The 26,239-nt window shown below is 37.7% G+C and overlaps 8 protein-coding genes, 1 long non-coding RNA gene and 1 other non-coding gene across 21 annotated transcripts in view; 8 read left to right on the top strand and 2 right to left on the bottom strand.

Moving 5' to 3' along the window:
* LOC110225118 (uncharacterized protein At1g28695-like) overlaps positions 1–3,724 on the top strand; it is a 7,865-nt gene extending 4,141 nt beyond the window's left edge. For 7 of the 11 annotated variants that reach the window (XM_021013979.1, XM_021013975.1, XM_021013977.1 and 4 more), the window contains exons 8-12: positions 324–413; positions 765–831; positions 1,195–2,456; positions 2,538–2,927; positions 3,010–3,724. In XM_021013979.1, the coding sequence (XP_020869638.1) occupies positions 2,322–2,456; positions 2,538–2,927; positions 3,010–3,516 (1,032 nt within the window). In that variant the 5' untranslated portion in view covers positions 324–413; positions 765–831; positions 1,195–2,321 and the 3' untranslated portion in view covers positions 3,517–3,724. The remainder of the gene's footprint in view (positions 1–323; positions 414–764; positions 832–1,194; positions 2,457–2,537; positions 2,928–3,009) is intronic. The other 4 variants (XM_021013981.1, XM_021013980.1, XM_021013978.1 and 1 more) reach the window with 4 other exon arrangements.
* Positions 1,037–1,108, bottom strand: TRNAP-AGG. Its single transcript has one exon. It is a non-coding gene; the product is annotated as a tRNA-Pro (tRNA).
* Positions 3,725–5,100: 1,376 nt separating the features above from the next.
* On the top strand, positions 5,101–6,494 carry LOC110224369 (uncharacterized protein At1g28695). Its single transcript, XM_021010351.1, has 3 exons — positions 5,101–5,313; positions 5,391–5,780; positions 5,846–6,494. The coding sequence occupies exons 1-3, from the start codon at positions 5,179–5,181 to the stop codon at positions 6,335–6,337; spliced, it is 1,017 nt and encodes a 338-aa protein (XP_020866010.1). The 5' UTR covers positions 5,101–5,178; the 3' UTR covers positions 6,338–6,494.
* Positions 6,495–10,067: 3,573 nt separating this feature from the next.
* Positions 10,068–11,792, top strand: LOC9326846 (pentatricopeptide repeat-containing protein At1g28690, mitochondrial). Its single transcript, XM_002893495.2, has one exon. The coding sequence runs from the start codon at positions 10,171–10,173 to the stop codon at positions 11,731–11,733; it is 1,563 nt and encodes a 520-aa protein (XP_002893541.1). The 5' UTR covers positions 10,068–10,170; the 3' UTR covers positions 11,734–11,792.
* LOC9329602 (spermidine coumaroyl-CoA acyltransferase) lies at positions 11,789–13,576 on the bottom strand. The gene is made up of 3 exons (XM_021013061.1): positions 12,732–13,576; positions 12,369–12,646; positions 11,789–12,269 (listed from the first exon to the last, which is right to left on the bottom strand). Exons 1-3 carry the CDS (start codon positions 13,538–13,540, stop codon positions 12,004–12,006), a joined length of 1,353 nt encoding a protein of 450 aa, XP_020868720.1. The 5' UTR covers positions 13,541–13,576; the 3' UTR covers positions 11,789–12,003.
* LOC110224955 lies at positions 12,124–13,826 on the top strand. Its single transcript, XR_002329401.1, has 3 exons — positions 12,124–12,323; positions 12,403–12,566; positions 12,675–13,826. It is a non-coding gene; the product is annotated as an uncharacterized LOC110224955 (long non-coding RNA).
* Positions 13,827–16,365: 2,539 nt separating this feature from the next.
* LOC9329601 (GDSL esterase/lipase At1g28670) lies at positions 16,366–18,260 on the top strand. Of its 2 annotated transcripts, XM_021014758.1 has the most exons (5): positions 16,368–16,743; positions 16,858–17,076; positions 17,272–17,420; positions 17,514–17,790; positions 17,879–18,260. In XM_021014758.1, exons 1-5 carry the CDS (start codon positions 16,479–16,481, stop codon positions 18,139–18,141), a joined length of 1,173 nt encoding a protein of 390 aa, XP_020870417.1. In that variant the 5' UTR covers positions 16,368–16,478; the 3' UTR covers positions 18,142–18,260. The 2 variants fall into 2 exon arrangements, with proteins under 2 accessions (XP_020870416.1, XP_020870417.1); XM_021014757.1 differs by having other exon boundaries at positions 16,366–16,743; positions 17,272–17,790.
* Positions 18,261–19,601: 1,341 nt separating this feature from the next.
* LOC110225322 (GDSL esterase/lipase At1g28660-like) lies at positions 19,602–21,393 on the top strand. Its single transcript, XM_021014759.1, is given in 6 exon segments — positions 19,602–20,006; positions 20,138–20,356; positions 20,435–20,580; positions 20,671–20,711; positions 20,713–20,897; positions 20,978–21,393. Coding segments are annotated over 6 exon segments (1,116 nt in total). The 5' UTR covers positions 19,602–19,744; the 3' UTR covers positions 21,241–21,393.
* Positions 21,394–21,988: 595 nt separating this feature from the next.
* LOC110224887 (GDSL esterase/lipase At1g28650) lies at positions 21,989–23,814 on the top strand. Its single transcript, XM_021012585.1, has 5 exons — positions 21,989–22,378; positions 22,526–22,742; positions 22,826–22,976; positions 23,057–23,330; positions 23,419–23,814. The coding sequence occupies exons 1-5, from the start codon at positions 22,108–22,110 to the stop codon at positions 23,760–23,762; spliced, it is 1,257 nt and encodes a 418-aa protein (XP_020868244.1). The 5' UTR covers positions 21,989–22,107; the 3' UTR covers positions 23,763–23,814.
* Positions 23,815–23,990: 176 nt separating this feature from the next.
* LOC110224886 (GDSL esterase/lipase At1g28640) lies at positions 23,991–25,748 on the top strand. Its single transcript, XM_021012584.1, has 5 exons — positions 23,991–24,365; positions 24,493–24,711; positions 24,798–24,946; positions 25,036–25,312; positions 25,397–25,748. The coding sequence occupies exons 1-5, from the start codon at positions 24,101–24,103 to the stop codon at positions 25,657–25,659; spliced, it is 1,173 nt and encodes a 390-aa protein (XP_020868243.1). The 5' UTR covers positions 23,991–24,100; the 3' UTR covers positions 25,660–25,748.
* The last annotated feature ends 491 nt before the right edge of the window (positions 25,749–26,239 follow it).

Here is a 26,239-nt window from a genome sequence, read left to right as displayed (position 1 = left end):
GAGAGAAAGTATGTTTTAGATCTAGTTCTGTCAGTTGACTTTCAGGGCTTAATAGTTAAGGTTGACAGTCTGTAATTTAATAGATGAAATGTTAGCTGCCATTTAGAACGTTTGTTTTACAAAAAGTCAATGGGGCATTCCGAGAATCGAACTCGGGACCTCTCGCACCCAAAGCGAGAATCATACCACTAGACCAAATGCCCTGTTTTTATATCTTGTTATGTTAACGCATTCTACTTGCATTCTGTTTTTTACTTTACGAGAATATTTGCTACCTTTGCTTTTTTATTAGATGCTTATTAAGGATTTTTGTGCTTCTGCAGCTCAATCTCTGGCAGCATACGAACATGTTTGTCTTTGCTGAATGAATTTTACTGATTAAAAAGACATAGATTATTGGACGTGAAATTTCGGTATGTTCTTTTTCTTTGCATTATGCACTTAATAAAATGAAACTTTAAGGAACTTTTTTGTTTTTTGCTCTTCTCTTGCTAAATTGGAAGAAAAACTTATGGTCTGCAGTTAGTTTATCTGTGAATGATATATAGGACTGATTTTCTAAGGAAGCTGGCATTTAGAACAGATGATTTACAAAAAGTCAAATTGGGCATTCCGAGAATTTTTAACTTGGGACCTCTCGCACCCTAATCGAGAATCATACCACTAGACCAAATGCCCTGTTTTTGAATTAGTTCCCATTGAAGAATTGTGTTGTTGTGTAATCCTGAGGAAAAGAGAATTCATGCTTCACTCCGTTAGTACAGGAAATATACTCTTGGGGGATTGTTTACCTTTTGAAGGTTCTATTCGTGATGAAGCTGGCAACATACAGTAAGTTCAAGCTATTCTTTAACTTATATATTTGAATCTGATATTAGAATGCTTTCTTGTTTTGATTATCTTAAGAAAGAAATGATGTTTTAGATCAGTTCTGTTAGTTGACTTTCAGGGCTTAATAGTAAAGGTGGATTGTCTATATTTAATATTGATGAACTGTTAGCTGATATTTAGAACATTGTTTTACAAAAAGTCAAATGGGGCATTCCGAGAATTGAACTCGGGACCTCTCGCACCCTAAGCGAGAATCATACCACTAGACCAAATGCGCTGTTGTTTATGCAATCTGTTTCAAAAAATTTTGTGGTCTTCTAGACTTTCTTTAAAAAGGAGGCTGAAGTACGAAATGTATACTAGTTGAAGCTGCAGAGGGGAGGTGTTGTCTGATTGAAGAGATCAAGTCTTTGGATGTGAAAGCGAAACTTTGGTGTTACACCAAGTCCTTTAGTAATCTCGAAAATCATTCCAAGAATTCCAGGAGCTGAAGTCGTAGACCTAAACGCCGGACCACATGCCCAACTCATTGATACCTTTCACTTAAAAATGGTAACGATCTGGTCCTTTGTTTGTTGAAACGTTAAAATCATCGTTTAAGAGCAAGTAGTGTTGTTTCTAATCTGCTCATGCTTAAATTTGGTAAATGATTAATGTTCAATTGTTGAAATCTGAAGCTCATTGATAATTCACAGCGACGTCATTGCCTCATCGGGCATGTAAGCAAAGGTATGTTAAAGTTCTGGAAACATGTGATTTGACCATAGAGCTATACCAAATTCTTGGTTATTGACTACTTTTGTTAAGATCATATAGAATCCCCAATAAAAGTCCATTGGCAATTGATTTCTTGTCGCCTAACTTATATTAATATGGATTTAATCTATCTCTATAGGTTTGGCTTTACTAGCCTAAATTTATGTCTAGTACTATTAGTTGACTTTGAGGGCTTACAGTGAATGTGATTTGTCTGTAATTTCTAATAGTTGTTGAAACATTACACAAAACCACAAAATCTTGAATTGCTGAATGTTTATCTATAAAAGATCAATAAAATATCTAAAATTCAAATTTATATGTAAAATTTTGTTACCTGAAATTTAGTCCATAAGATATAAAAGTAAATATTGAAAAAATATTTATAAGATTTTCTAAGGGAGATAAAATATTACATTGGCGTGATAAAAATCCGGAGACATTAAAGTAGAAATACAAATACGTAAAACACAAAAACCCTAGAACAAAAGATTATGATTCGTGTGTGACGTAATCGAGAAGGAACCTTAAAAACGTCAGTGATATTTTTATTTTTTCCCGTCTCTTAAAAACGGCAGTGATAACATTAAATTGGGATGGCTTGAGTTTGGTGTTACATCCAAATCCGGTTATATAAATATAGGGTTAAACTGTTGTGTGCGAATCAAAAGAGAGAAAATAGGGCACATGAGTTAGAGGTGAGTCTCCTAATAATCCTAACAAACTAATAACATATGCCTTCCTACAATAACTCCTCCGGTAGTCTCGCCCTGGCCGTTTCTCTTCTCTTTGCCGGCGCCTTATATATCTGTTTCTCATCACGTTCAGCTTCTGACCCTATCTCCGATGGCCTACACAATGTAGACACTGTAAGTTGATTCATATAATATATTTGGAATTCTAGGGTAGATATATATAGGAAGATTTTAAATATTTTGAAGTGGTGACAGAGATGGACAGAGTATCCGGTGGACGAGCTAGAGGCGGTCCTAGACCAGGCAGCGACGGGAAACAACAAGACGGTGATAATAACAATGGTGAACAAAGCTTACGTAGACGAGGTTGGAGGAGGGAGGACGATGATGGATCTGTTTTTGGAGAGTTTTTGGGAAGGAGAGGGGACTCGGCCGCTTCTTAACCATCTGATGGTAGTGGCAGCAGATCAGACGGCCTACGATCGCTGCCTCTTCAGGAGGCTCCACTGCTACAAGATGGATACGCAAGGGGTTGACTTGGAGGGAGAGAAAGTATACATGTCAAAAGATTTCATTGAGATGATGTGGAGGAGGACTCGCTTGCTCCTAGACGTCCTCAGCCGCGGCTACAATCTTATTTTCACGGTTAGGTCCGTCCCTCTTATTTGGAACATATAGTTAAACACTTAATTTGTTTCTCAACAAGTAGTGTATATATGTATGTCAGGATACGGACGTGATGTGGCTAAGGAGCCCTTTTTCCCGGCTAAGCAACAACGAGAGCTTGGATATGCAGATAAGTGTGGACAGTATTGGCGTGGGAGGACACCTGATCAACACGGGATTCTACCACGTCCGGTCCAACAACAAGACCATCTCCCTCTTCCAGAAATGGTACGACATGAGGCTCAAGTCGACGGGCATGAAGGAACAAGACGTCCTTAAGCAGCTCCTCGACTCCGGCTTCTTTGACCAGCTTGGCCTCAACGTTGGCTTCCTCAACACTACCGAATTCAGTGGCTTCTGCCAAGACAGCCCTGACATGGGCGTTGTCACCACCGTCCACGCCAACTGTTGCCGCTACATCCCTGCTAAGATATCTGATCTCACTCTTGTTCTTCATGACTGGAAACACTACAAAGCCTCCCGTGTCAACAGCAAGTGGAGCCCCCATGTTGAGTGCAGGCGTTCATGGAGTGAGGCACACTACATCCCCAAGATCCCCAAGCTCTGACCTTCTTCGTTCATAGATGCAAATTATATAATGAGATTTCTAAAGTATACACAACTCCATTATCTTTTATTAAGTACATATCTTCTTTAGATTAATCCTAGCTAGCGAGCTAGAGGAGCAAATCTCTTTTGACAAGTAATTACAAAACATCTGATATCTGTGTTACAACAAGATTGTTTTTCGCACTTAGTTCCAGCTACACGAATAATTGCTAGCTACTTGAAAATGATCAGCACATAGAAGACGAGAGTTCCAAATCCAATGCACAAGTTGGTGGATAAACCAAATGAGAGAGAGAACTGGTGCACCCAAAGTAAGAAATATCATACCAGTAGACCAAAAGCTTTGTTGTTGATGTAAAACTTAAATACATGATTTCTCTTGTATTTTGTGGAAATCAAATGATGTAGCATACAAAACTGTTTTCTGTACAGCCAGTGTGAGTCATCGGATGTGAAAGAAAGGTAATTTGTGGATCCACTTTTTTGGGTGAAACTTCAGCACTTGATTTCTGAAAGTCTTGATGGGGAATTGTTATGCTTCTTGATGTAGATATTTCAAAATTTTAATTACATATCATGTTGATTACACTTTAATTTACATATTATGTTAAATTTACAATTGTGAAATGATTACGGAAAAACTATCTAGGGTATTACCATTCCATACTCATAGACAACTTGATAATTAGTTGAACCAATTGGTCATTGCGCAATCGTGGCTATCAACAAGAGATGAGCATGGATTGGTAAAGTATTTATAAGATTCTCTAAAACTACTTACAATGACAATTTTTTCAAGTGTTGAAATTTGTTATCAACCGTTAATATTTTGTACTCGTATGTTAAAAGTAAAATAAAAGATGATGTGACAAAATTGTTGTTGAAAAATAATAAATTTGTGGAGGAGCCTTTTTTTTTTTTACATTTGGCAAATTTTCATTGGGTAAAAGAAAAGAAGCAAGAGTTGATTTTTATTTGGAACACATGAAATGCAGTGTTGGTCGCTCAGATTTTTTTATTTTTTTTCATCTCAATTATTTAACATCAATTATTTCATAACTATTATAAATTATATATATAATTTTTCTATCAAAATTTATCATTTTTTATATTCTGTAAATAGAAATTTGTTTCATTTTTTTGGATACAGAAAAAAAACACGGTATTTTTACTACACTTTTCAATTATTTTATAAAATTATATACATCTTACGGTGTTTTAATTTTATTAAACAAAATCATTGTAGATGATAAAAATTAAGTATGTTGAAAACCGAAAAGATGATGTAGAGGGTTAAAAAAGTTTATTTTAAAGATAAAATTAAAAAAAGGTGTTGTAATATTGTAAGTTTGTAACAAATATAGATAGTCAAGAGAAATAGAAAATTATGTTAGCTTGATGATAATCGTGAGACATTAAAGTAGAAGTACAAAAACGTAAACCCAAAAACCCTAGAAGAAAAAGATGATTCATGTGTGACGTACGTGAGAAGGAACCTTAAAAACGTTTGTGATATTCACATTAAATTGGTGTTACATCCAAATCCGGTTATATAAATATAGGATTAAATTGTTGTGTGTGAATCAAAAGAGTAAAAACAGGACACATGAAATAAAGGTGAGTCTCCTAATAATCCGAACAAACCAAAAACATTAAACATATGCCTTCCTTCAGTAACTCCTCCGGCAGTCTCGCCCTGGCCGTTTCTCTTCTCTTTGCCGGCGCCTTATATATCTGTTTCTCATCACGTTCAGCTTCTGATCCTATCTCCGATCTCCTACAAAATGTCAACACTGTAAGTATTCATATAATATAGTTGGAATTCTAGAGTACATATATAGGAAGATTTGAAATATATTGAAGTGGTGACAGAGATTGATAGAGTATCCGGTGGACGAGCTAGAGGCGGTGCTGGACAGGGCAGCGATAGGTTACAACAAGACGGTGATAATAGCAATGGTGAACAAAGCTTACGTGGAGGAGGATGGAGGAGGGAGGACAATGTTGGATCTGTTTTTGGAGAGTTTTTGGGAAGGAGAGGGGACTCGGCCGCTTCTTAACCATCTGATGGTAGTGGCAGCAGATCAGACGGCCTACGATCGCTGCCTCTTCAGGAGGCTCCACTGCTACAAGTTGGATACGCAAGGGGTTGACTTGGAGGGAGAGAAAGTATACATGTCAAAAGATTTCATTGAGATGATGTGGAGGAGGACTCGCTTGCTCCTAGACGTCCTCAGCCGCGGCTACCATCTTATTTTCACGGTTAGGTCCGTCCCTCTATTTTGGAACATAACTTAATCTGTTGCTCAACAAGTATACAATGTCAGGATACGGACGTGATGTGGCTAAGGAGCCCCTTGTCCCGGCTAAACGTAAGCTTGGATATGCATATAAGCGTGGACAGAATTAACGTGAGAGGACAGTTGATCAACACGGGATTCTACCACGTCCGGTCGAACAACAAGACCATCTCCCTCTTCCAAAAATGGTACGACATGAGGCTCAACTCGACGGGGACGAAGGAACAAGACGTCCTCAAGACTCTCCTAGACTCCGGCTACTTCAACCAGCTAGGCCTTACTGTTGGCTTCCTCAGTACGACCGAGTTCAGTGGCTTCTGCCAAGACAGCCCCAACATGGGCGCTGTCACCACCGTCCACGCCAACTGTTGCCGCCACATCCCTGCTAAGATATCTGATCTCAGTCTTGTTCTTCGTGACTGGAAACGCTACAAAGCCTCCCGTGTCAACAGCAGGTGGAGCCCCCATGTTGAGTGCAGGCGTTCATGGAAGGACGCCCATTATGTCCCCAAGCTCTGACCTTCTTCGTTCATATGTGCAAATCAATGAGATTTCTACAGTATACACAACTTCATTATCATTTATTAAGTGCATATCTTCTTTAGATTAATCCTAGCTAGCGAGCTAGAGGAGCAATATAATTCTCTTTTGACAAGTAATCACAAAACATCTTATATGTGTGTGGCCTGGGCATATGGGTAACCCGTTCGGGTTCGGATAAAACCTGTTCGGGTTCGGGTTGAATGGGTAATGAATTTATGGTCCATTCGGGTATTCCTATGGTTTCGGTTCCGGTTCGGTTCGGGTATTGTCGGGTTCGGGTCGGTTTGGGTAATACCCGAAGTTTAAAATCACTTTACATACTCAAATGATCAAATAAAGAGAATAGAACATCAAACATGACATCTAAATACTAAATCCAATCCAAAATAACAAAGATGACTACTTAACTCTTTAAGGGTTAAGAGTAGATTCCAATCCAAAATCACATAAATCCGATTATTCGAAAAAGAAAAACATAGAACAAGATCCGGTGATGCATAACTGATGAGTGATGTGATTCGAGAAGCCGATTGCCGATATATGAGGGTAGGCCTGAAGGAAACTCAAACGACAAAAGTCACAAAACCTAAAACCTAGGACATACATATAAGTATATAACTATATAAGACTATATATCTAATTATCTATATACATATAAACATATGTGTATTGCTTCGGGTTTGTGGGTACCCTAAATGGGTAACGGGTAATACCCGACCCGACCCGATATCCACGGGTAATCCAATACTCTATCCAATAAACTAATTTTCTAATACCCTAACCCGCCCCAACCTGATTTTTTCGGTCCGAGTATTGGTCCGGGTATCGGTTCGGGTATCGGGTCCGGGTTTTTTGCTCAGGCCTATGTGTGTCACAACAAGATTATTTTTTGCTCTTCATGATTACAGCTACACAAATAATTGCTAATCACTCTACAACCTAGCTAGTTACTTGAAAATGAACAAGAGTTCCAAATCCAATGCTCAAGTTGGTGGATAAACCAAATGAGTGATCGCTCGAGACCTTGGGCACCCAAAGCGATACATACCATTAGACCAAATGTGATTTCAAGCCAGATGAGTTTGATAATTTAATTTATTTTTGGTTTTTTCTCAAGCTTATTTTCACTTATTGTAAATAAAACTCGCCTTTTTGGTAATTAATTAATTAAAGTTGTCAAAAGAAAAATATTATAAATGACTCATAACAAATTAAAAAGCCACATACCAAAATGAGAATAATTTGTCCATTGCCAACACAATTGATGATATGATGTTGAAAGTCAAAAAGATAAGAAGAAAGAAACAACGAGCAAAGACTATTGTGGTTTGAGTCATTGCGTCGTTCTCCACGAACTTTGATTCTTTTACAAGACAACAACCATCAACGTCTATACACCAGACAACTAGTCCTCCTTTCGTTTTTATTATATGATCCAATGCACAAGTTGGTGGATAAACCAAATGAGTGAGCTCGACACCTTGGGATTGTTGGGCTCGGGTTTCACCCAGCCTTTGAGCCCGAGCCAAACATCACACCTCGGGTCATCTTCCTATTCAGTTCGGGGTATCTTACCAAATCTGTTCGGTATACCCTGTTCAACGGCTCGGTATCCTGTCCGACAGCTCGGGTATCCCGTCAGTCGGTTCGGGTGCCCTACCCGTCGGTTCGGGATACACTCCCCTGCCAATCGGTTCGGGGTGCCCTATTTTGCACCTCGGCTCGGATCGAAGGTCGCACATCCAACTTACCCCGAGCCGGATGCACCAAGCCATCCCGAGCCAGGTCTCCAAATCATCCCCGAGCTAATCCTCCAAGACATCCCGAGCAATCCACGAAATTACCCGAGACGAAAGGCCTCGGGTCCACTCAAGACGAATACACCATGTTACCCGAGGCGTAATCTCAAAGGTACCCGAGGAGGAGTGTTCCCGAACAAAGACTTAGTGAATAAATCACTTAAAGGATCATAACAGCATTTCCGAGAAAGAAGGATCATTTCCGAAATGCTCGGAAATGATAAGAGAGAATCTCAAAGGATCGGCTCAAATCGGGAAACCTTCCAGAAAACTCCAAAGAATAAAGAAAGTATCATAATCCGCGATATTCTAAGCCGACTTCAAGATAAATGGAAATCTTCCGAGAATATCGCTGGAGAGGCGGTTTACCATCCCTATATAAGAAGACTCAAGGCTCTCACAGAAGGGACAAGCAATAGCTCTCTAAACTTTAGACTACACAAAGCTCTAAAGCAAAAACACTTTTCTTTCTTACGATCAAAGTTACTCTTTTATCAATAATATCAAGAATACCATCATTGGTTACTACTTGTTCTGTTGTTCTTTGAGAATTCTTACATTTCGTATCTTTAAAATAAAACCCTAGACAAATCTCGATTGTGTTAAGTTTCGACTTCCACAGGGATCAACAACGAGAGCTTGGATATATATGCAAATAAGCGTGGACAGAATTAACATGGGAGGACAATTGATCAACACGGGATTCTACCACGTCCGGTCCAACAACAAGATCATATCCTTCTTCCAAAAATGGTATGACATGAGGCTCAACTCGACGGACGGGGATGAAGGAACAAGACGTCCTCAAGAATCCAGCTACTTCAACCAGCTAGGCCTTACTGTTGGCTTCCTCAGTACCACCGAGTTCAGCGGTTTCTGCCAAGACAGTCCTGACATGGGCGCTGTCACCGTTCATGCCAACTGCTGCCTCCACATCCCTGCCAAGGTTTTTGATCTCACTCGAGTTCTTCGTGACTGGAAACGTTACAATTACTTACAAAGCCTCACATGTTAACAGCAAATGGAGCCCTCATGTTAAGTGCTGGCGTTCATGGAATGACACCCACTATATCCCTAGGCTCTGATCCTCTTCCTTTACAATACGCAAAATCAATGTGATTGCTATATTAAACTAACTTTTATGTGTAACACATTACATAAAAAAAAAAAAAAAAACATTACATATATGCTTCAACATTCAGACAAGACATGTCAATTAGGTCCAAAGCCTGCGGGCTAGCCCGGCCCAGCCCTGAAAAACAGCGGACTCAGGCTTCAAAATATATGTCCAGAAAAAACCGGGCCTTTCGGGTTAAAAGTTTTTTTTGGGCTTAGCCCGGCCGGGCTCGGACTAGCCTGAAAAGCCCTTTAAAAAATATTTTGACCTTTTTTGTTAATATTTTCGTTTAATTTTAAGATTTGTTATAAAAAAAATTTTAATAGAGTTGAAAACCCTAAACTTAGTTTTTTTTTTGTGTATTACTATAAATCGAAAAAGCAAATATTAGCTCTATTACCTAATTTAAATTATTTTGATTTTATATTTTATCTAGTATAAGTTTAAACAATTTATTTGAATTATTTATTTGATTTTAACTCTATTTTTAAAAAACTAAATTAGCGTTAGTTATTTAAGTTTTGATTGACTCGTTTCATATATAGATTTTTTTTTAAGAGATATTAAAAATTATAAGTTTATTGGAAAAAAAGCCCAGAAAAGCCCGGTAGCCCTGTTAGGGCCGGGCTTGGCTTTAAAATATAAGCTCGGAATTTTTACGGGCCAGGCCGAGCCAGACTTAAATATGTACGGATTTTGCGGGGTTCGGGCCGGGCTGGGCCGGGCTAGCCCGATTGACATGCCTACTTCAGACATCACTATATCAAATGTCTTAAACGCTCTCTCTCTATATATATATCTTCTGTCATTATGTAAAAGCTTAAAACAGAGCCATTGTGATTACTCGTAAAGTTTCAATCTTTATCACACAATTCAGTGATTCACACAGTAGCATGAAAATCTTCAGATTCACGTCAATCTCACCGCGGATTTTCCCGTTGAATCACTACTCAACATTCCCGTTGAAACAAAATGTTTCTTCTCTCTCACCGGCAAAATACATTGCGGGAGCTTTACAAGAACACATCAATTCTTCGGCTCCAAAAGCTGGGCAGAAGATACACGCCGATATCATCAAAACTGGGTTTATACCAGATTTGAACATATCCATCAAACTACTCATTCTACATTTAAAATGCGGCTGCTTGAGTTATGCACGCCAAGTGTTCGACGAATTACCCAAGCCAACATTATCGGCTTACAACTACATGATTAGTGGCTACTTAAAGCATGGATTTTTAAAGGAATTACTTCTCCTAGTTCAATGGATATCTTACTCTGGGGAAAAGGCAGATGGGTACACGCTTTCAATGGTTCTAAAGGCTTCTAATAGTCTTGGTTCGAATATGTTAATGCCGCGTAGCTTATGCAGGTTGGTCCATGCTCGGATTATAAAATGTGACGTTGAACTCGATGATGTGTTAATTACGGCACTTGTGGATGCTTATGTGAAGAGTGGGAAGCTGGAGTCTGCAAGGACTGTGTTTGAAACAATGAAAGACGAGAACGTTGTGTGTTGTACATCAATGATTTCAGGTTACATGAATCAAGGTTTTGTAGAGGATGCGGAAGAGATTTTCAATACAACCAAAGTGAAGGATATTGTTGTTTACAATGCTATGGTGGAAGGTTTCAGCAGATCAGCTGAAACTGCTAAGAGATCAGTTGACATGTATATTTCGATGCAACGAGCCAGTTTCCATCCGAATATTTCAACTTTTGCTAGCGTGATTGGAGCGTGTTCGGTTTTGACATGCCATGAAGTTGGTCAGCAAGTGCACGCTCAGATTATGAAGAGTGGAGTTTACACACATATCAAAATGGGGAGCTCTTTGTTAGACATGTATGCCAAATGCGGAGGGATCGATGATGCAAGAAGAGTCTTTGACCAAATGCAAGAGAAAAACGTGTTTTCTTGGACTTCGATGATAGATGGATATGGAAAGAATGGAAACCCTGAGGAAGCACTCGAACTCTTCACTAGGATGAAGGAATTCCATATAGAACCCAATTATGTAACCTTTCTTGGAGTTCTCTCTGCTTGTTCACATTCTGGTTTAGTCGATAAAGGTTATGAGATCTTTGAGAGCATGCAGAGAGATTATTCCATGAAACCAAAGATGGAACACTATGCTTGCATGGTTGATCTCATGGGACGGGCTGGAGAACTGAATAAAGCTTTCGAATTTGTTAGGGCGATGCCGGAAAGGCATAACTCAGATGTTTGGGCAGCTCTTCTCAGTTCTTGTAATCTGCATGGTAATGTTGACCTCGCAAGCATAGCTGCGAGTGAGCTTTTCAAACTGAATGCTGACAAAAGACCTGGAGCTTATTTAGCATTATCGAATGTCTATGCTTCTAATGATAAGTGGGACAATGTGAGCAAGATCCGAGAGGTGATGAAAGTAAGAAGGATATCTAAAAATATCGGTCGTAGTTGGACCAGCGAAGATTGATTGGAGTACTTCAATAAGAGTCTCACACTTGTAAGGCTTTTTGAGTTTGGTCTACTCAGAGAAGAAGATGATACTTTTTTGCCTCAAGAGTGTTTTTACAGAAGTGATAATTGTGAAAACATACAGTAAGGCGTCTCTTATTCACGCTCTTCAAATCAAATACACTGAGCTCAAAAACATTTGTTCAGTAATGAAAACGAAGGTTATACAAATGGTTGATGATTTTTTGTTTTGTTTCATTGTGCGTATATAGAGGCCATCTTGCGGTGATCAAGACCGAGAAAATTCACCTTTGTGGAACTTTTCCATGGCCTCCTTAAACTCAGGCATTGCAGATTCGCGCAGATTCACCAAAACCTTAAACCCACTGTCCTTCTTGCTTCCAGCTGCAGCATCAGTAGAATATGGCAAGAAAAAACATGGTTCCATGCTTCCAAGCAACTTGTTTGATAGTGGCAAAACCGTCACAGGTCCTCCCCATCCGAAATCAATCGTGGAATGCCCCAAGTATCGCCAGTCCGTGAATCCGGTCACTCCTGTTTTACACAATCCCAACAAGAAAACCAAAAAAGCATGAAACTTTGACTTTGGTACTCCCTCAGTTTCCAACACAAATCGTTATATATATAGTTTACCTGTACCGGCATTGATTCCATCTTTGTAATGCAGCTCTTGGAAGTCGATAAAGGAGCGTACATATTCATCACTCGTATTGGATTTGCTCTGTTTTATGAGCTCTGCAGTTTTCCAGATTGGTTGCTCAATGAGTTCTCCAGCTTTGATCTGAGCATACATTGGCACACATCCGTTTCCCCAGTAGCCTTTAGGCAAAGGTGGATTCATCAATCTCCTTATATTTATCGAATACACAAATTTCACATTCTCCTTTTCTTCAATCTTTGCAGCTCTTACCCTGAATTTCGATATTTTTCTGGTTTCAGATCAAACATTTCAAGAAATTTGATGAATTAAACATCGCGAAGAAGGGGTTTACTTACTTCGCACGCCAAATGTAAGCACCTAGAGCTTCGAATGTGGTGAAATTCACACCCGATTTCTCGAGTAATTGAGCCTTCAATTGGTCCAAAGACTCGTCGGTCACGAAGAAGCACTCTCTCTTGACGTCTCCAATGGCTTGTCCATATGGATCAAAGTCCTTATCCAGGCTCAAGAAGTCACGAACTGGAGCTCCAACCCAAGGCTTCTCCCTTGGACCAAGTAATCGTTCTCTGTCCCAAGCTGGTTCAATCGAGATCTTAGTCGCTCCACGAGCTAATTCCGCCATAGCGTTGAAGAAAAGACTCGCACCTAACCCATCACAGATCGCGTGGTGAATCGCTGCTCCTAAAACCCAACCACCACACTGAAACATCGTGACTTGGAGTATACACGGATTAACCATTCCTTCCTCCCGGGTCGGATCCGGTACCAATCTTTCGACAAAACCTGGATCGGGTCCATCCAAATACCCGACGGACTCAAGCGTACAGTTAACAGAAGCGTTGACTAAAGGCACGCTTTGACCAGCAGCACAGTATAGTTCAAAACGGTTATCGGTGGCAGAGCGACGGAGAGAGCCAGCGAGAGGGTAATAATGGACAAGAGCAGTGGCGAGAGAAGCGGAGACGACTTCAGAGGGGCTTTTCCCGGCGACGGTGGAAGAGGAGGAGTAGACGCGGAGGTAACGGAAGCTGACGTGGAGGTTGTTATCGTTATCAAGATGAGAGAGAGAGAGTGTCTGGTCGTTGGAGAGTGGTTGGTGAGAAGGTTGAACCAGGGCTATTTCGGTAATTTCAAGTGTCGCCATACCTTAATATTAAGATTGGGGTATGGGGTCTTTGTTGCTTCCAAAATAAGTTTTGGGGTCCAAATATATAATATCGATCAGAGAAGCAAAATCAATGCCTTGAGGACAGCTCACGAGAGTAGGGGCTTCACCAACTACCAAACAGTCAAGTCCCATGTCCAAATTTCTTACCTACAACACTTTCAAACAAACCATTTTAGTCTTTTTCTTATTCATACTTGTCTTCACTGTTTTTATGATCGTGTTTGTATGAATCTTTTCAATCATGCTTGTTGTCTTCACTGTTTTTCTCCTCCACAAGATTAGTATTTTTCTTTTCTTTTTGTTTTCGTAAGATAAAGTTGTGGTCGAAATTTTTGTACCAAAATAGAATCTAGCGTCAATAACAATTGCTGGAAAAACAAAATTTTAACATGTTTAGATCTCCGATTTGGGAAAATTATGGCTAGGGAACAAAAATTTATTGGTAAGATACAGTAATAGTATAAATTAGAAGTCGAGGACTATATGAAGTTGGTGGAACTAAATGGTTGTGGTTCATTAGTAAAAAAAAAAACACAAGTGGTACTACTAAACTTTTTTAATAGTCACTTGACCGGTGCTGCTTATGATTGATGATTGTTTTTGAAAGCAAATTGGAATATAGATTCGGTTAGGTCAGTATTGTCATGTACTCCTATATTATTTGTTAAACTACCGTATTTGTTAAACTACCGTATGTTATACTCCTATATTAGTTTAATTTACGAGATTTAAGTGGAATCATATCAAATGTGAAATTTCTTGAAAATTGTAGAGGATTTTCTTCAAAGTCGAATATGGATTATAAAACATTCATATGAGAGGTTGGAATGGTCAGCCGGAATTATAAAATTGCGAAATAAAGTGACACCAAAAAAGTGATGACTTTGACACACAAACCAAAAGCCTAAAAGTGGAACATGTAGGTATTCAAGGCACCGCAGAAAATATATTGTTAATCGCAATGCCATTATTATTGATTTCGATTCGTCGATCTATATTATTTATACTTTTTTGATAAAACAAAAAAGTCCAGGAAATTATCCCAACTCATAATTACATTTTCCTGGAAAAAAAGCACACACAAAGTCTTTGAAACAAACATTGTTGTAGCAACGTGCTTGAGTTCCAACAAGCAACTTGATTTGTCCAAATCCGGCGAAACAAAACAGAAGCAAAAGTTTTTGATACATTTGGCTTACGGCTTACCCTATTCGGCTATTCCCTAGTAGCACACGATTTATTTTTAATTCACAGTGTTATGTTTTTTATTACTAATATATAATAACGACCAATAAAAAATTATGTAGACAGTAACGAATTAAATTTTTATTGTTTCTTCCAAATAGGTAAATACTCTAATAAAGATATTCATTTTTTTTTTGTAGGAATAAAGATATTCATATTATTCCAAAATGAATGATATTTATATTTAGTCCACATAAAAACTGACTCCATTAAAAGTAGTGCGTAAATCGGGCCACTTGAGGGATCACGGAGACTATCTCGTGCGTCACACATCTCCATAATCATTTCTTTCTTTTTCACTCGTTTTATAATACTAGACTAGATTTTAACCCGCGGTACACCGCGGGGCTATATTTTCTTAAAAAAATCAAAATGTAATTTGTTTGATAGATTATTTTGATTGTTAATTTTAGGATTTCACCTGTGGTATACGATCTTTTATAAATATCAACCCAATCTCGTCCCATCATATTACCCGTCCCGTGAAATTAAACATTATTTAGTTATTTTTCTTTTTAATAATACTTTTATTTAAAAGCTATATAATTCAAGTCAATTTAAAAATTTCTTTTAAATGGTTCCCATAAGATATATATACATATATATTAAATTTGTATAGAGTTGAAATAATATTAATATTACAAATTTTTTATATAATTTAAATATTATAAATATTTTTAAAAATATGTAATATATATTTTTTGTTATTGAATAAGAGGATATTATGTGTAAGAAATGTAGAAAATAAGAGTTTAATATTTTTATTATGGAGTCGCAAAAAAAATCTTTTATTTCTATACATGTTATTCATTTATTAATAATAAAAGAAAACAAATCCTTTAAATTAGATATTAACTAAAATAAACGCACCATAATTACTTATTAAGTAACAACCAATAAATTTCACCAAAAAATAGGTAACAACCAATAAATTCTAAACGCAGTAATTAAAGAATGAGATATTAAAAAAAATATATCAAATAAGATATAAGAATCTTAAAATAATTGAACATCTAAATAATTTAATTGTTAGTGTCGATTTTAATACCTTCATTAGTGTGGATTTTTTTTTTTTACAGAGAAATATTTCCTAAAGATTATCACATTAATGACTCAGAAAATTAAGGAAGATATGAATTTATGATTCTCGAAATCGTATTGGTAATATCTTTAAGTAATATTTTTCAAATTTAAATAATTAATGCCAATGGCATTCATCCGTAAATAAGGTCCAACTCCAGGATTTATTTGCTAAAAGTCATTCAAAAATGTATATATAGATTGGGAATGTAAGTAATCCTTTTATACGATTATAAAAAATAAAAAATAAAAAAAAAGAGAGTAAGGAAGGCGAAAACCAAAAAGAAAAAGAAATAGCTATGAAAGAATGTTTCGTTAATATTATTTTCACGATTTCTATATCGAAGAATCCAATTTTGTGATGGAGCCTCCAACTTGTCTGACGTTTCTGAATTTACTTCGTTTTCAACCAATAACCAAAATTTCTTTTGGTAAAATAACCAATAACCAAATTTTCCCATTTCTCTCTTTCTTACTGGCATAATAAATGAAATCCAATAATGGCCTCATATCTTGCGTTATTCAATGATCCAAAAAGACTATAAAAATTTGAGTGACAAATGATGACCAAGATCCCACGACTCTTCCCATGGCTTCTTCACTGAAGAAGCTTATCTCAAGCTTTCTACTTGTCTTGTACTACACCACCATCATTGTTGCTTCATCAGAATCTCGATGTCGGCGTTTTAAATCGATCATCAGCTTTGGTGATTCCATCGCCGACACCGGAAATTATCTCCATCTCTCCGATGTCAATCATCTTCCTCAAACCGCCTTTCTTCCTTATGGCGAAAGCTTCTTCCATCTTCCCTCCGGTCGTGCCTCTGATGGCCGTCTCATCATTGACTTCATTGGTACCTATTATTTCCTCTCTTTAGACAAAAACACTTGTTCTCATTTGCTCTAGGTCTTTCTTACGTTATACTTCTTCCTGATTTTTTTTTAATGTTGTCTTACTATTTGAACAGCCGAATTCTTGGGACTACCATACGTAATGCCTTACTTTGGATCCCAAAACGTTAGCTTCGAACAAGGGATCAATTTCGCGGTGTATGGAGCAACCGCATTGGACCGAGCGTTTCTTGTGGGAAAAGGAATTGAATCTGATTTCACCAATGTTAGTTTAAGTGTTCAGCTTGACATCTTCAAGCAGATTTTGCCTAACTTATGCGCCTCATCTACTCGTGGTTAGAAAACTTAGCCTTGTTTTTTTTGTTTTTAACAGAAACTTAGCCTTGTTTTTTTTTTTTTTTTAACAGAAACTTAGCCTTGTTCTTTTCTATATCTATGATGATGAGTGTCGGAAAAAAATATATATATCTATGATGATGAGTCTAGCTTGCTTCTAAGTTCTAACAGGGTTTATTTCGTTTCTTTTCTAGATTGCAAAGAGATTCTTGGAGACTCGCTGATACTCATGGGAGAGATTGGAGGAAACGACTATAATTACCCATTTTTCGAAGGAAAAAGTATCAATGAAATCAAAGAGCTTGTTCCTCTAATCATCAAAGCTATTTCTTCCGCAATTGTGGTAACAAATCTTTACATTTCCCTCCCTCCAATCACAAAAATAATCACATTATATTTGTGTTTATGTTTTAACAAATTAAGCACAAATCTACAGGATTTGATCGCTTTAGGGGGAAAAACATTTTTGGTACCCGGAGGCTTCCCAGCAGGATGTTCTGCGGCGTATCTTACTCTATTTCAGACCGTGGCAGAAAAAGACCACGACCCTTTCACAGGTTGTATCCCATGGCTCAACGAATTTGGCGAGCACCACAACAAACAGCTAAAGACAGAACTCGAACGACTCCAAAAACTCTATCCTCATGTCAACATCATTTACGCTGACTACCACAACACCTTATACAGGTTTTATCAAGAACCAGCTAAATACGGTCCGTGCCCCTTAAAAACTCTGTCACTCTGTCGTTGACCGTCACGATGGAACTCATTAATAGATAATTTGTTTGTCTTTTTCATTAGGGTTTAAGAAAAGACCTTTGGCTGCTTGCTGTGGAGTCGGAGGTCAATACAATTTCACTATTGGTAAAGAGTGTGGATATGAAGGAGTTAGCTATTGTCAAAATCCTTCTGAGTATGTGAATTGGGATGGTTATCATTTAACCGAAGCCGCGTACAAGAAGATGGCTGAGGGTATACTCAACGGTCCCTATGCCATTCCTTCTTTCGATTGGTCCTGCCTTGGCTCTGGTTCAGTGGATAAAGAGTATTCTTTCAGCAGTTAGAATTCATTTGTTGTGAAAAAAAAAGGAGGAAGAAACAGATTGCTTGTACAGCAAGATTTGACTAATGACAAAAATTTCGTTGATATATGGCTATATGCATATATCTTATCACTGAAAAATACCACACGCACTAAAAAAAAAGTGATTAAGACGAGAGAATAGCCCATTTTTGTATCCATGCATAACTTAGGTGGAAATCATCGCCAACACCTTCGATTTCTAGTCATTAATAAACCTGACCATTTTCAAAGCTTTTCTAGGTGGAAATCATCGCCAACACCTTCGATTTCTAGTTCATAGAGTATAAGAGGATGTCTAATGCCAATGTGTAGGATTTTCAAATTTGTTTTTGAGCAGAGTCATAAATATTTGATGTTATTTTTTCCTGAATGTAATCAAACGTGTACGTATTTTCTTATCTAATCACATGACTTGCAAACATTTGTGTTTAAATCCAGATTAAAGTTATTTTCACAAGATTTGGCAACACCAAGCCTCAAACACACATTTACTAGAAATATATTAAGCGATCCTTACATAATCCACTCAATCATAATGACTCGACACCAATGTACCTCTTTAGCAAGACGCTAACAATTTTCTAGTTACTGGTAAAAACATCAGACAAAGTCTTTGAAACAAACATTGCTTGTAGCAACATACTTGTGTTCCAACAAGCAACTTGATTTGTCCAAAAACAATGAAACAAAACAGAAGCAAAAGTTTTAGGTACTACTCTAATAAAGATATTTGTATTATTCCAAAATGAATAATATTTATAATTGATTTATATTTAATTCCACATAAAAATTGACTCCATTAAAAACAGTGAGTAGATCGGCCACTTGAGCGAGAGATCACGGATACTATCACGTGCGTCACATATCTCCAATTCTCCATAATCGTTTCATAATTGTTCTCTTTCTTTTTTCACTTATTTTATAATGGATTAGTTAAAGAATCCATTTATATGATTATAAAAAGTAAGGAAGGCCAAAAAAAAAAAGAAAAAGCAATGAAGGAATATTTCGTTGTAATTATTTTCACGATTTCTGTTATCGAATAATCCAATTTTGTGATGGAGCCTCCAACTTGTCTGACGTTTCTGACGTTACTTCGTTTTCAACCCATAACCAAAATTTCTTTTGGTAAAATAACAAATAACTGTTACAGATAATTTTTTATTTTATGATAGATATAAATAATAAATCAGTAAGAAATTTTATACCCGCAAAGAATCGGAATACTGAATAATAAAGAGACGAGAAAGAAAGATTTTACTTCATTATAATTGAAGTTGTGTGAATGATGTGTATTACAATGAACGATTCATCGTTCTCTATATAGAGGTAAAACGATAAATTTACTGTGCTCGCATAGTGACGTGGACTTCACATTTACGTAACACGCATGCGTATGTATATTGTTGACGTTATTGTTTTTTTTTTAACTTTTACAACGATAACCAAATTTTCCCATTTATCTCTTTATTTCTGGCATAATAAATGAAATCCAATAATTGCCTCATCTCTTGCATTATTCATGATCCAAAAAGACTATAAAAATTGAGTGTGAAAGACGAACGAAGACCACGACTCTTCCCATGGCTTATTCACTGAAGAAGCTTATCTCAAGCTTTCTACTTGTCTTATACTCCACCATCATTGTTGCTTCATCAGAATCTCGATGTCGGCGTTTTAAATCGATCATCAGCTTTGGTGATTCCATCGCCGACACCGGAAATTATCTCCATCTCTCCGACGTCAATCATCTTCCTCAAACCGCCTTTTTTCCTTATGGTGAAAGCTTCTTCCATCCTCCCTCTGGTCGTGCCTCTGATGGCCGTCTCATCATCGACTTCATCGGTACCTAATATTTCCTCTCTTTAGGCAAAACCACTTGTTATCATCTGTTTTAGGTCTATCTTGCGTGGAAAGCAAGATAGAAACCCTACTTCTTCCTGAGTTTTTGTAATGTTGTCTTACTATTTGAACAGCTGAATTCTTGGGACTACCGTATGTTCCACCTTACTTTGGATCCCAAAACGTTAGCTTCGAACAAGGGATCAATTTCGCGGTGTATGGAGCAACCGCATTGGACCGAGCGTATTTTGTGGCTAAAGGAATCGAATGTGATTTCACCAATGTTAGTTTAAGTGTTCAGCTTGACATCTTCAAGCAGATTTTGCCTAACCTTTGTGCCTCGTCTTCTCGTGGTTAGAAACTCAGCCTTTTAATTTGATAAACAGAAACTTAGCCTTGTTCTAACAGGGTTTATTTATTTTTGTGTTTAGATTGCAGAGAGATGCTTGGAGACTCGCTGATACTCATGGGAGAGATTGGAGGAAACGACTTTTTTTACCCATCCTTCGAAGGCAAAAGTATCGATGAAACCAAACTACAGGATTTGATCATCAAAGCTATTTCTTCTGCAATTGTGGTAACAAATCTTTACATTTCCCTCCCCCACACACAAAAATAATCACATATCTGTTTTATACTTTTAACAAATTAAGCAACAAAACTACAGGATTTGATCGCTTTAGGGGGCAAAACATTTTTGGTACCCGGAGGCAGAAGAAGACTACGACCCTTTGACAGGTTGTATCCCACGGCTCAATGAATTAGGAGAGCGCGACAACGAACAACTTAAGACAGAACTCAAACGACTCCAAAAACTCTATCCTGATGTCAACATCATTTACGCTGACTACCATAACTCCTTATACCGGTTTTATCAAGAACCAGCTAAATATGGTCCGTGCCCCTTAAAAACTCTGTCGTTGACCCTCACGGTTTAATTCATTAACCGATATTTTGTTTGTCTTCTTCATTAGGGTTTAAGAACAGACCTTTGGCTGCTTGCTGTGGAGTGGGAGGTCAATACAACTTCACTATTAGTAAGGAGTGTGGATCCGAAGGAGTTAGCTATTGTCAAAATCCTTCTGAGTATGTGAATTGGGATGGTTATCATTTAACCGAAGCCGCGTACCAGAAGATGGCTGAGGGTATACTCAACGGTCCCTATGCAACTCCTGCTTTCGACTGGTCCTGCCTTGGCTCTGGTTCAGTGGATAAAGAGTATTCTTTCAGCAGTTAGAATTCATTTGTTGTGAAAAAAAGAGGAAGAAAATTATGTGATGATGATGATGATGATGATGATGATTAACAAACATATTGCTTGTACGGCAAGATTTGACTATTGACAAAAATTTCCAGGATATATGGCTATATGCATATGTCTTATTAGTTATCACTGAATAATACCACACACGCAATAGAAAATCCTATTTATGGGGTTCGTAGCACTAGTTGCACTTTAGCTACAATGTTGAGAAAATCTTTCTCCACAATCTGGAAGTGGCGTATAATTTGTAGACCATTCTAACAGTTCCATGGAAGATGTTAAGACAAGTTTTGGATGAATTGAGGGGGACAATCGCCAGCTAAGGATTTAAATAATTTCATAACATCTATTGAAATGAAAGATTGCGAACATAATGCACTATTTCGGACAACTTAATATACAATATATGGATTATAACAGATGAGAACATGTGAGGTCCATTGATCACACATTTTGGTCATTTAAATTAAGAAAAAGTTTAAAATTCTATTTAAAAAAAAAAAGAATTACTTTAAAATTTCTTATTTGGATTACCTAAAGTTCTCGACCACTATAATTAAAAGTGATTAAGACGAGAGACTAGCCCATTTGTATCCATGCATAACTTAGGTGTCATTTTATACGTGGCACTTAAGTACGACTAAGCCATCTAATCTAAACTGGACGTTTCTGAAGTAAAGTTACTTCATTGAACACTCAATAGTCATTAATAAACCTGATCACCATTTTCCTCAATTTACTCATCGGCGTTAGAATACTACAAAAAGTCCAATAACTAATGCCTCAAACTCTGCATTAGTTCATGGTCGAAAAAGATTCTAAAATTGAGTAATAGAGACGATGACGACGACTCTCCTCATGGCTTCGCTCATCGTAAGCTTTCTACTTATCTTATACTCCACCACTATCGTCGTTGCCTCATCAGAATCTCGGTGTCGGCGTTACAAATCAATCATCAGCTTCGGTGACTCCATTGCCGACACCGGAAATTATCTTCGTCTCTCCAACGTCAAAAATCTTCCTCAAGCCGCATTTCTTCCTTACGGCGAAAGCTTCTTCCATCCTCCCTCCGGCCGTTACTCGGACGGCCGTCTCGTTATAGATTTCATCGGTACCCTATTTTTCTTCTCTATTTTTAGACATTTTCGACAAAAACCACTCGATCACTCCTCTGCTTTAGGTCTCTATTGCTTGAACAGCAAGTTATAAGCCCTACATGCTTCTGTGTTTTTGTAATTTTGTCTAAGTATTTGTACAGCCGAATTCTTGGGACTACCTTACGTTCCGCCTTACTTCGGATCCCAAAACGTGAGCTTCAATCAAGGGATAAATTTGGCTGTGTATGGAGCAACCGCCTTGGATCGTGCCTTTCTTGTAAAACAAGGAATTAAATCTGACTTCACCAATATTAGTCTAAGTGTTCAGCTTAACACCTTCAAGCAGATTTTACCTAACTTATGTGCCTCGTCTACTCGTGCATGGTCACAAACTTAGCCTTGTTCTCTTCCATATCTACGATGCATTGAGCTCGCTTCTTACTTTTTTTATCTGGGGGTTTAGATTGCAGAGAGATGCTTGGAGACTCGTTGATACTCATGGGAGAGATTGGAGGTAACGACTATAACTACCCATTTTTCGAAGGCAAAAGTATCAATGAAATCAAAGAGCTTGTTCCTCTAATCATCAAAGCTATTTCTTCTGCAATTATGGTAAATAATCTTTACATTGCCCTCTACTCACAAATGTGTGCTTCAAATTTTAACAAATTAATTAAGTAATAAAACTACAGAATTTGATCGATTTAGGAGGAAAAACATTCCTGGTGCCCGGAAACTTTCCAATAGGATGTTCCGCAGCATATCTTACTCTATTTCAGACCGCGATAGTAGAACATGACCCTTTTACAGGTTGTATCCCATGGCTCAACAAATTCGGAGAGCACCATAACGAACAACTTAAGATAGAACTCAAACAACTCCAAAAACTCTACCCTCATGTAAACATCATTTACGCCGACTACTACAACTCTTTGTACCGGTTTTTCCAAGAACCAGCCAAATACGGTTTGTGCCTTCTAAAGCTTCTGTCTTTGACCCTCACGTACGGTTTTATTCGTTAACCCATGTTTTATGAATTATGGTCCCTTTTTAGGTTTTAAGAACAGACCTTTGGCTGCTTGTTGTGGAGTCGGAGGTCAATACAACTTCACCATTGGTAAAGAGTGTGGAGAAAACGGAGTTAGCTATTGTCAAAATCCTTCTGAGTATGTGAATTGGGATGGTTATCATTTAACCGAAGCCACCTACCAGAAAATGGCTCAGGATTTACTCAACGGTCCCTATACAACTCCTGCTTTCGACTGGTCCTGCCTTGGCTCTTATGATTCAGTGGATAAAGATGATAAGTTAGTAGTGGCACCGGTCTTTGCAAGAAAGAAGAAGAGAAAATATGGAAGAGTTGCAGAGAATTGGAAGGAATCTTGGATTATAAATTAATAGTTTATTAAAAGAACTTGAAGAATTAAAATAAAAATTGTATCCAAAAAAAAATTAATGGCCTGATATTCGAAAGGAATCTTGGATTATAGACGATAGATTCGCCCATGTGTATCTCATGCATAACCTTACGTGTCTTTTATACGTGGCATGAACGTTTTTGAAACTACTGCATTTTCAAACAATTATTGGACACACCAAAAAAACAAAAAACATCTTCCCCAGTTTACTAGTATATTCTTGTTGGCATAGTAAATGAAATCCACCACTGACCATATTTAGTGGTCCAAAAGGATAATAAAAATCGGGTGACAGAAACGACGAAGACGATTCTTCCCATGGCTTCACTGCTAAAGAAGCTCATCTCAAGCTTTCTACTTATCTTATACTCCACCACCATAACCGTTGCTTCATCAGAATATCGATGTCGGCAATATAAATCGATCATCAGCTTCGGTGATTCCAGCGCCGACACCGGAAACTATCTCCATCTTTCCGACGTCAATCATCTTCCTCAATCCGCATTTCTTCCTTACGGCGAAACCTTCTTCCATCCTCCCTCCGGCCGTTACTCGGATGGCCGTCTCATCATCGACTTCATTGGTACCTAATTTTCCTGTCCTCTCTTTCTAATGCTAGGCAAAAACGTTTGTTCTCCTCTGCTTTAGGTCTTTCTTGCTTGAGCAGAAAGTTAGAAACCCAATTTGCTTTCTGATTGTTACATGGACAGCTGAATTCTTGGGACTACCGTACGTACCATATTACTTCGGATCCCAAAACGTGAGCTTTGATCAAGGGATCAATTTCGCGGTGTATGGTGCAACTGCATTGGACCGAGCGTTTCTTGTGGAAAAAGGAATTGAATTTGATTTCACCAATGTTAGTTTAAGTGTTCAGATTAACAACTTCAAACAGATTTTACCTAACCTTTGCACCTCGTCTTCTCGTGGTTAGAATCATAGCCTTGTTCTCTTCCATATCTATGATGTTGGATCGAGCTCACTTCGAAGGTTCTTTTTTTCTTTTGGGGTTTAGATTGTAGAGAGATGCTTGGAGACTCGCTGATACTTATGGGAGAGATTGGAGTGAATGACTATAATTACCCGTTCTTTGAAGGCAAAAGTATCAATGAAATCAAAGAGCTTGTTCCTCTAGTCATCAAAGCTATTTCTTCTGCGATTGTGGTAACAAATCTTTACATTTCTCTCCCCTCCCCTTAAAAAAGAAGTCACATGTGTGTTTAATTTTAACTAATAAGGCAAAAAAACTACAGGATTTGATTGATTTAGGGGGCAAAACATTTCTGGTCCCCGGAAACTTCCCATTAGGATGTTATCCCGCGTATCTTACTCTATTTCAGACCACGGCAGAAGAAGACTACGACCCTTCCACAGGTTGTCTACGATGGCTCAACGAATTTGTAGAGCATCACAACGAAGAGCTCAAGACAGAACTCAAAAGACTCCAAGAACTATACGATCATGTCAACATCATTTACGCCGACTACTACAACTCTTTATTCCTGTTATACCAAGAACCAGTCAAATATGGTCCGTGGGTTTCTAAAGTTTTTGGCATTGACCATGACCGTTTGATCTCTTGACCAACGTTTTATTTATGGTCATTTTTTTTAGGGTTTAGGAACCGACCTTTGGCTGCTTGTTGTGGGATCGGAGGTCAATACAACTTCACTATTAGTGAAGAGTGTGGACACAGAGAAGTTAGCTATTGTCAAAATCCTTCTGAATATGTGAACTGGGACGGTTATCATTTAACCGAAGCCACACACCAGAAGATGGCTCAAGTTTTACTCAACGGTCCCTATGCAACACCTGCTTTCGACTGGTCCTGCTTTAGCTTTGGATCAGTGGATAAAGAGTATTCTGTCAGCAGTTAAAATTCGGTTTTCGTGAAAAAATAAGGAAGTATATATGTGGTGATGTTGAATTGGTGAAAATTAATAAGAACAGGTTCCTTATACGGCAAGGTTTTGACATAATATAATATTTGACTTATGAAGAGAACCATAAATGATTCTATCTGATGATGATAGATGCAAACAAGACATAATCTCCTTAAGGTGTGTAAAGAAGATTATAACTTTTTTAATTAGATGATTAGGTAGGAGACATGATTTCTCCTTAATTCTCCTTTCTGTTGATATAAATTTCATCTTTGTTTGCCTAATCTACGCTACCCCTAATGGTTGATCAAAACGAAGGCATTATGGAGTGTTGGAGCGAGAAGCAAAAAGTATATTTTTTGGTCAAATCAATTTTTATTTGTCGTAACAAATATATTTCTGTGCTGTCTGATATTAGAAAACCCAAAAAAATATATAATTTGATGAAGTGTAGCGACCTTTTAGAAGTTAATTATATATATAAAAAATTCTTACTATACAGTTTGGGTAATTAAGTACTTTCTCTTATAACTGACTAATTTGAGATATTCAAGTACATTTCCATTCTAATTAG

The sequence above is a fragment of the Arabidopsis lyrata genome, assembly GCF_000004255.2.
Source record: "Arabidopsis lyrata subsp. lyrata unplaced genomic scaffold ARALYscaffold_1, whole genome shotgun sequence".
Classification (NCBI taxonomy): Eukaryota; Viridiplantae; Streptophyta; class Magnoliopsida; order Brassicales; family Brassicaceae; genus Arabidopsis; species Arabidopsis lyrata.
The sequence above is the reverse complement of the archived record's forward strand: the minus strand, read 5'-3'. Positions and strand labels throughout refer to the sequence as shown.

Excerpts from the sequence above, each read along its gene's own strand:
- LOC9329602 (XM_021013061.1), bottom strand. The coding sequence starts at position 13,540 with ATGGCGACACTTGAAATTACCGAAATAGCCCTGGTTCAACCTTCTCAC. Across the intron at positions 12,647-12,731 it reads GCTTACATTTGGCGTGCGAA|GGTAAGAGCTGCAAAGATTG; the intron begins GTAAGTAAACCC and ends ATCGAAATTCAG. Across the intron at positions 12,270-12,368 it reads TGGAATCAATGCCGGTACAG|GAGTGACCGGATTCACGGAC; the intron begins GTAAACTATATA and ends TGTGTAAAACAG.
- LOC9329601 (XM_021014757.1), top strand. The coding sequence starts at position 16,479 with ATGGCTTCTTCACTGAAGAAGCTTATCTCAAGCTTTCTACTTGTCTTG. Across the intron at positions 16,744-16,857 it reads TCTCATCATTGACTTCATTG|CCGAATTCTTGGGACTACCA; the intron begins GTACCTATTATT and ends CTATTTGAACAG. Across the intron at positions 17,077-17,271 it reads ATGCGCCTCATCTACTCGTG|ATTGCAAAGAGATTCTTGGA; the intron begins GTTAGAAAACTT and ends TTTCTTTTCTAG.
- LOC110224369 (XM_021010351.1), top strand. The coding sequence starts at position 5,179 with ATGCCTTCCTTCAGTAACTCCTCCGGCAGTCTCGCCCTGGCCGTTTCT. Across the intron at positions 5,314-5,390 it reads TCCTACAAAATGTCAACACT|AGATTGATAGAGTATCCGGT; the intron begins GTAAGTATTCAT and ends AAGTGGTGACAG. Across the intron at positions 5,781-5,845 it reads GCTACCATCTTATTTTCACG|GATACGGACGTGATGTGGCT; the intron begins GTTAGGTCCGTC and ends ATACAATGTCAG.
- LOC110224886 (XM_021012584.1), top strand. The coding sequence starts at position 24,101 with ATGGCTTCACTGCTAAAGAAGCTCATCTCAAGCTTTCTACTTATCTTA. Across the intron at positions 24,366-24,492 it reads TCTCATCATCGACTTCATTG|CTGAATTCTTGGGACTACCG; the intron begins GTACCTAATTTT and ends TTACATGGACAG. Across the intron at positions 24,947-25,035 it reads CTATTTCTTCTGCGATTGTG|GATTTGATTGATTTAGGGGG; the intron begins GTAACAAATCTT and ends AAAAAACTACAG.
- LOC9326846 (XM_002893495.2), top strand. The coding sequence starts at position 10,171 with ATGAAAATCTTCAGATTCACGTCAATCTCACCGCGGATTTTCCCGTTG.
- LOC110224887 (XM_021012585.1), top strand. The coding sequence starts at position 22,108 with ATGACGACGACTCTCCTCATGGCTTCGCTCATCGTAAGCTTTCTACTT. Across the intron at positions 22,743-22,825 it reads TTATGTGCCTCGTCTACTCG|AGATTGCAGAGAGATGCTTG; the intron begins TGCATGGTCACA and ends ATCTGGGGGTTT. Across the intron at positions 23,331-23,418 it reads CCAAGAACCAGCCAAATACG|GTTTTAAGAACAGACCTTTG; the intron begins GTTTGTGCCTTC and ends GTCCCTTTTTAG.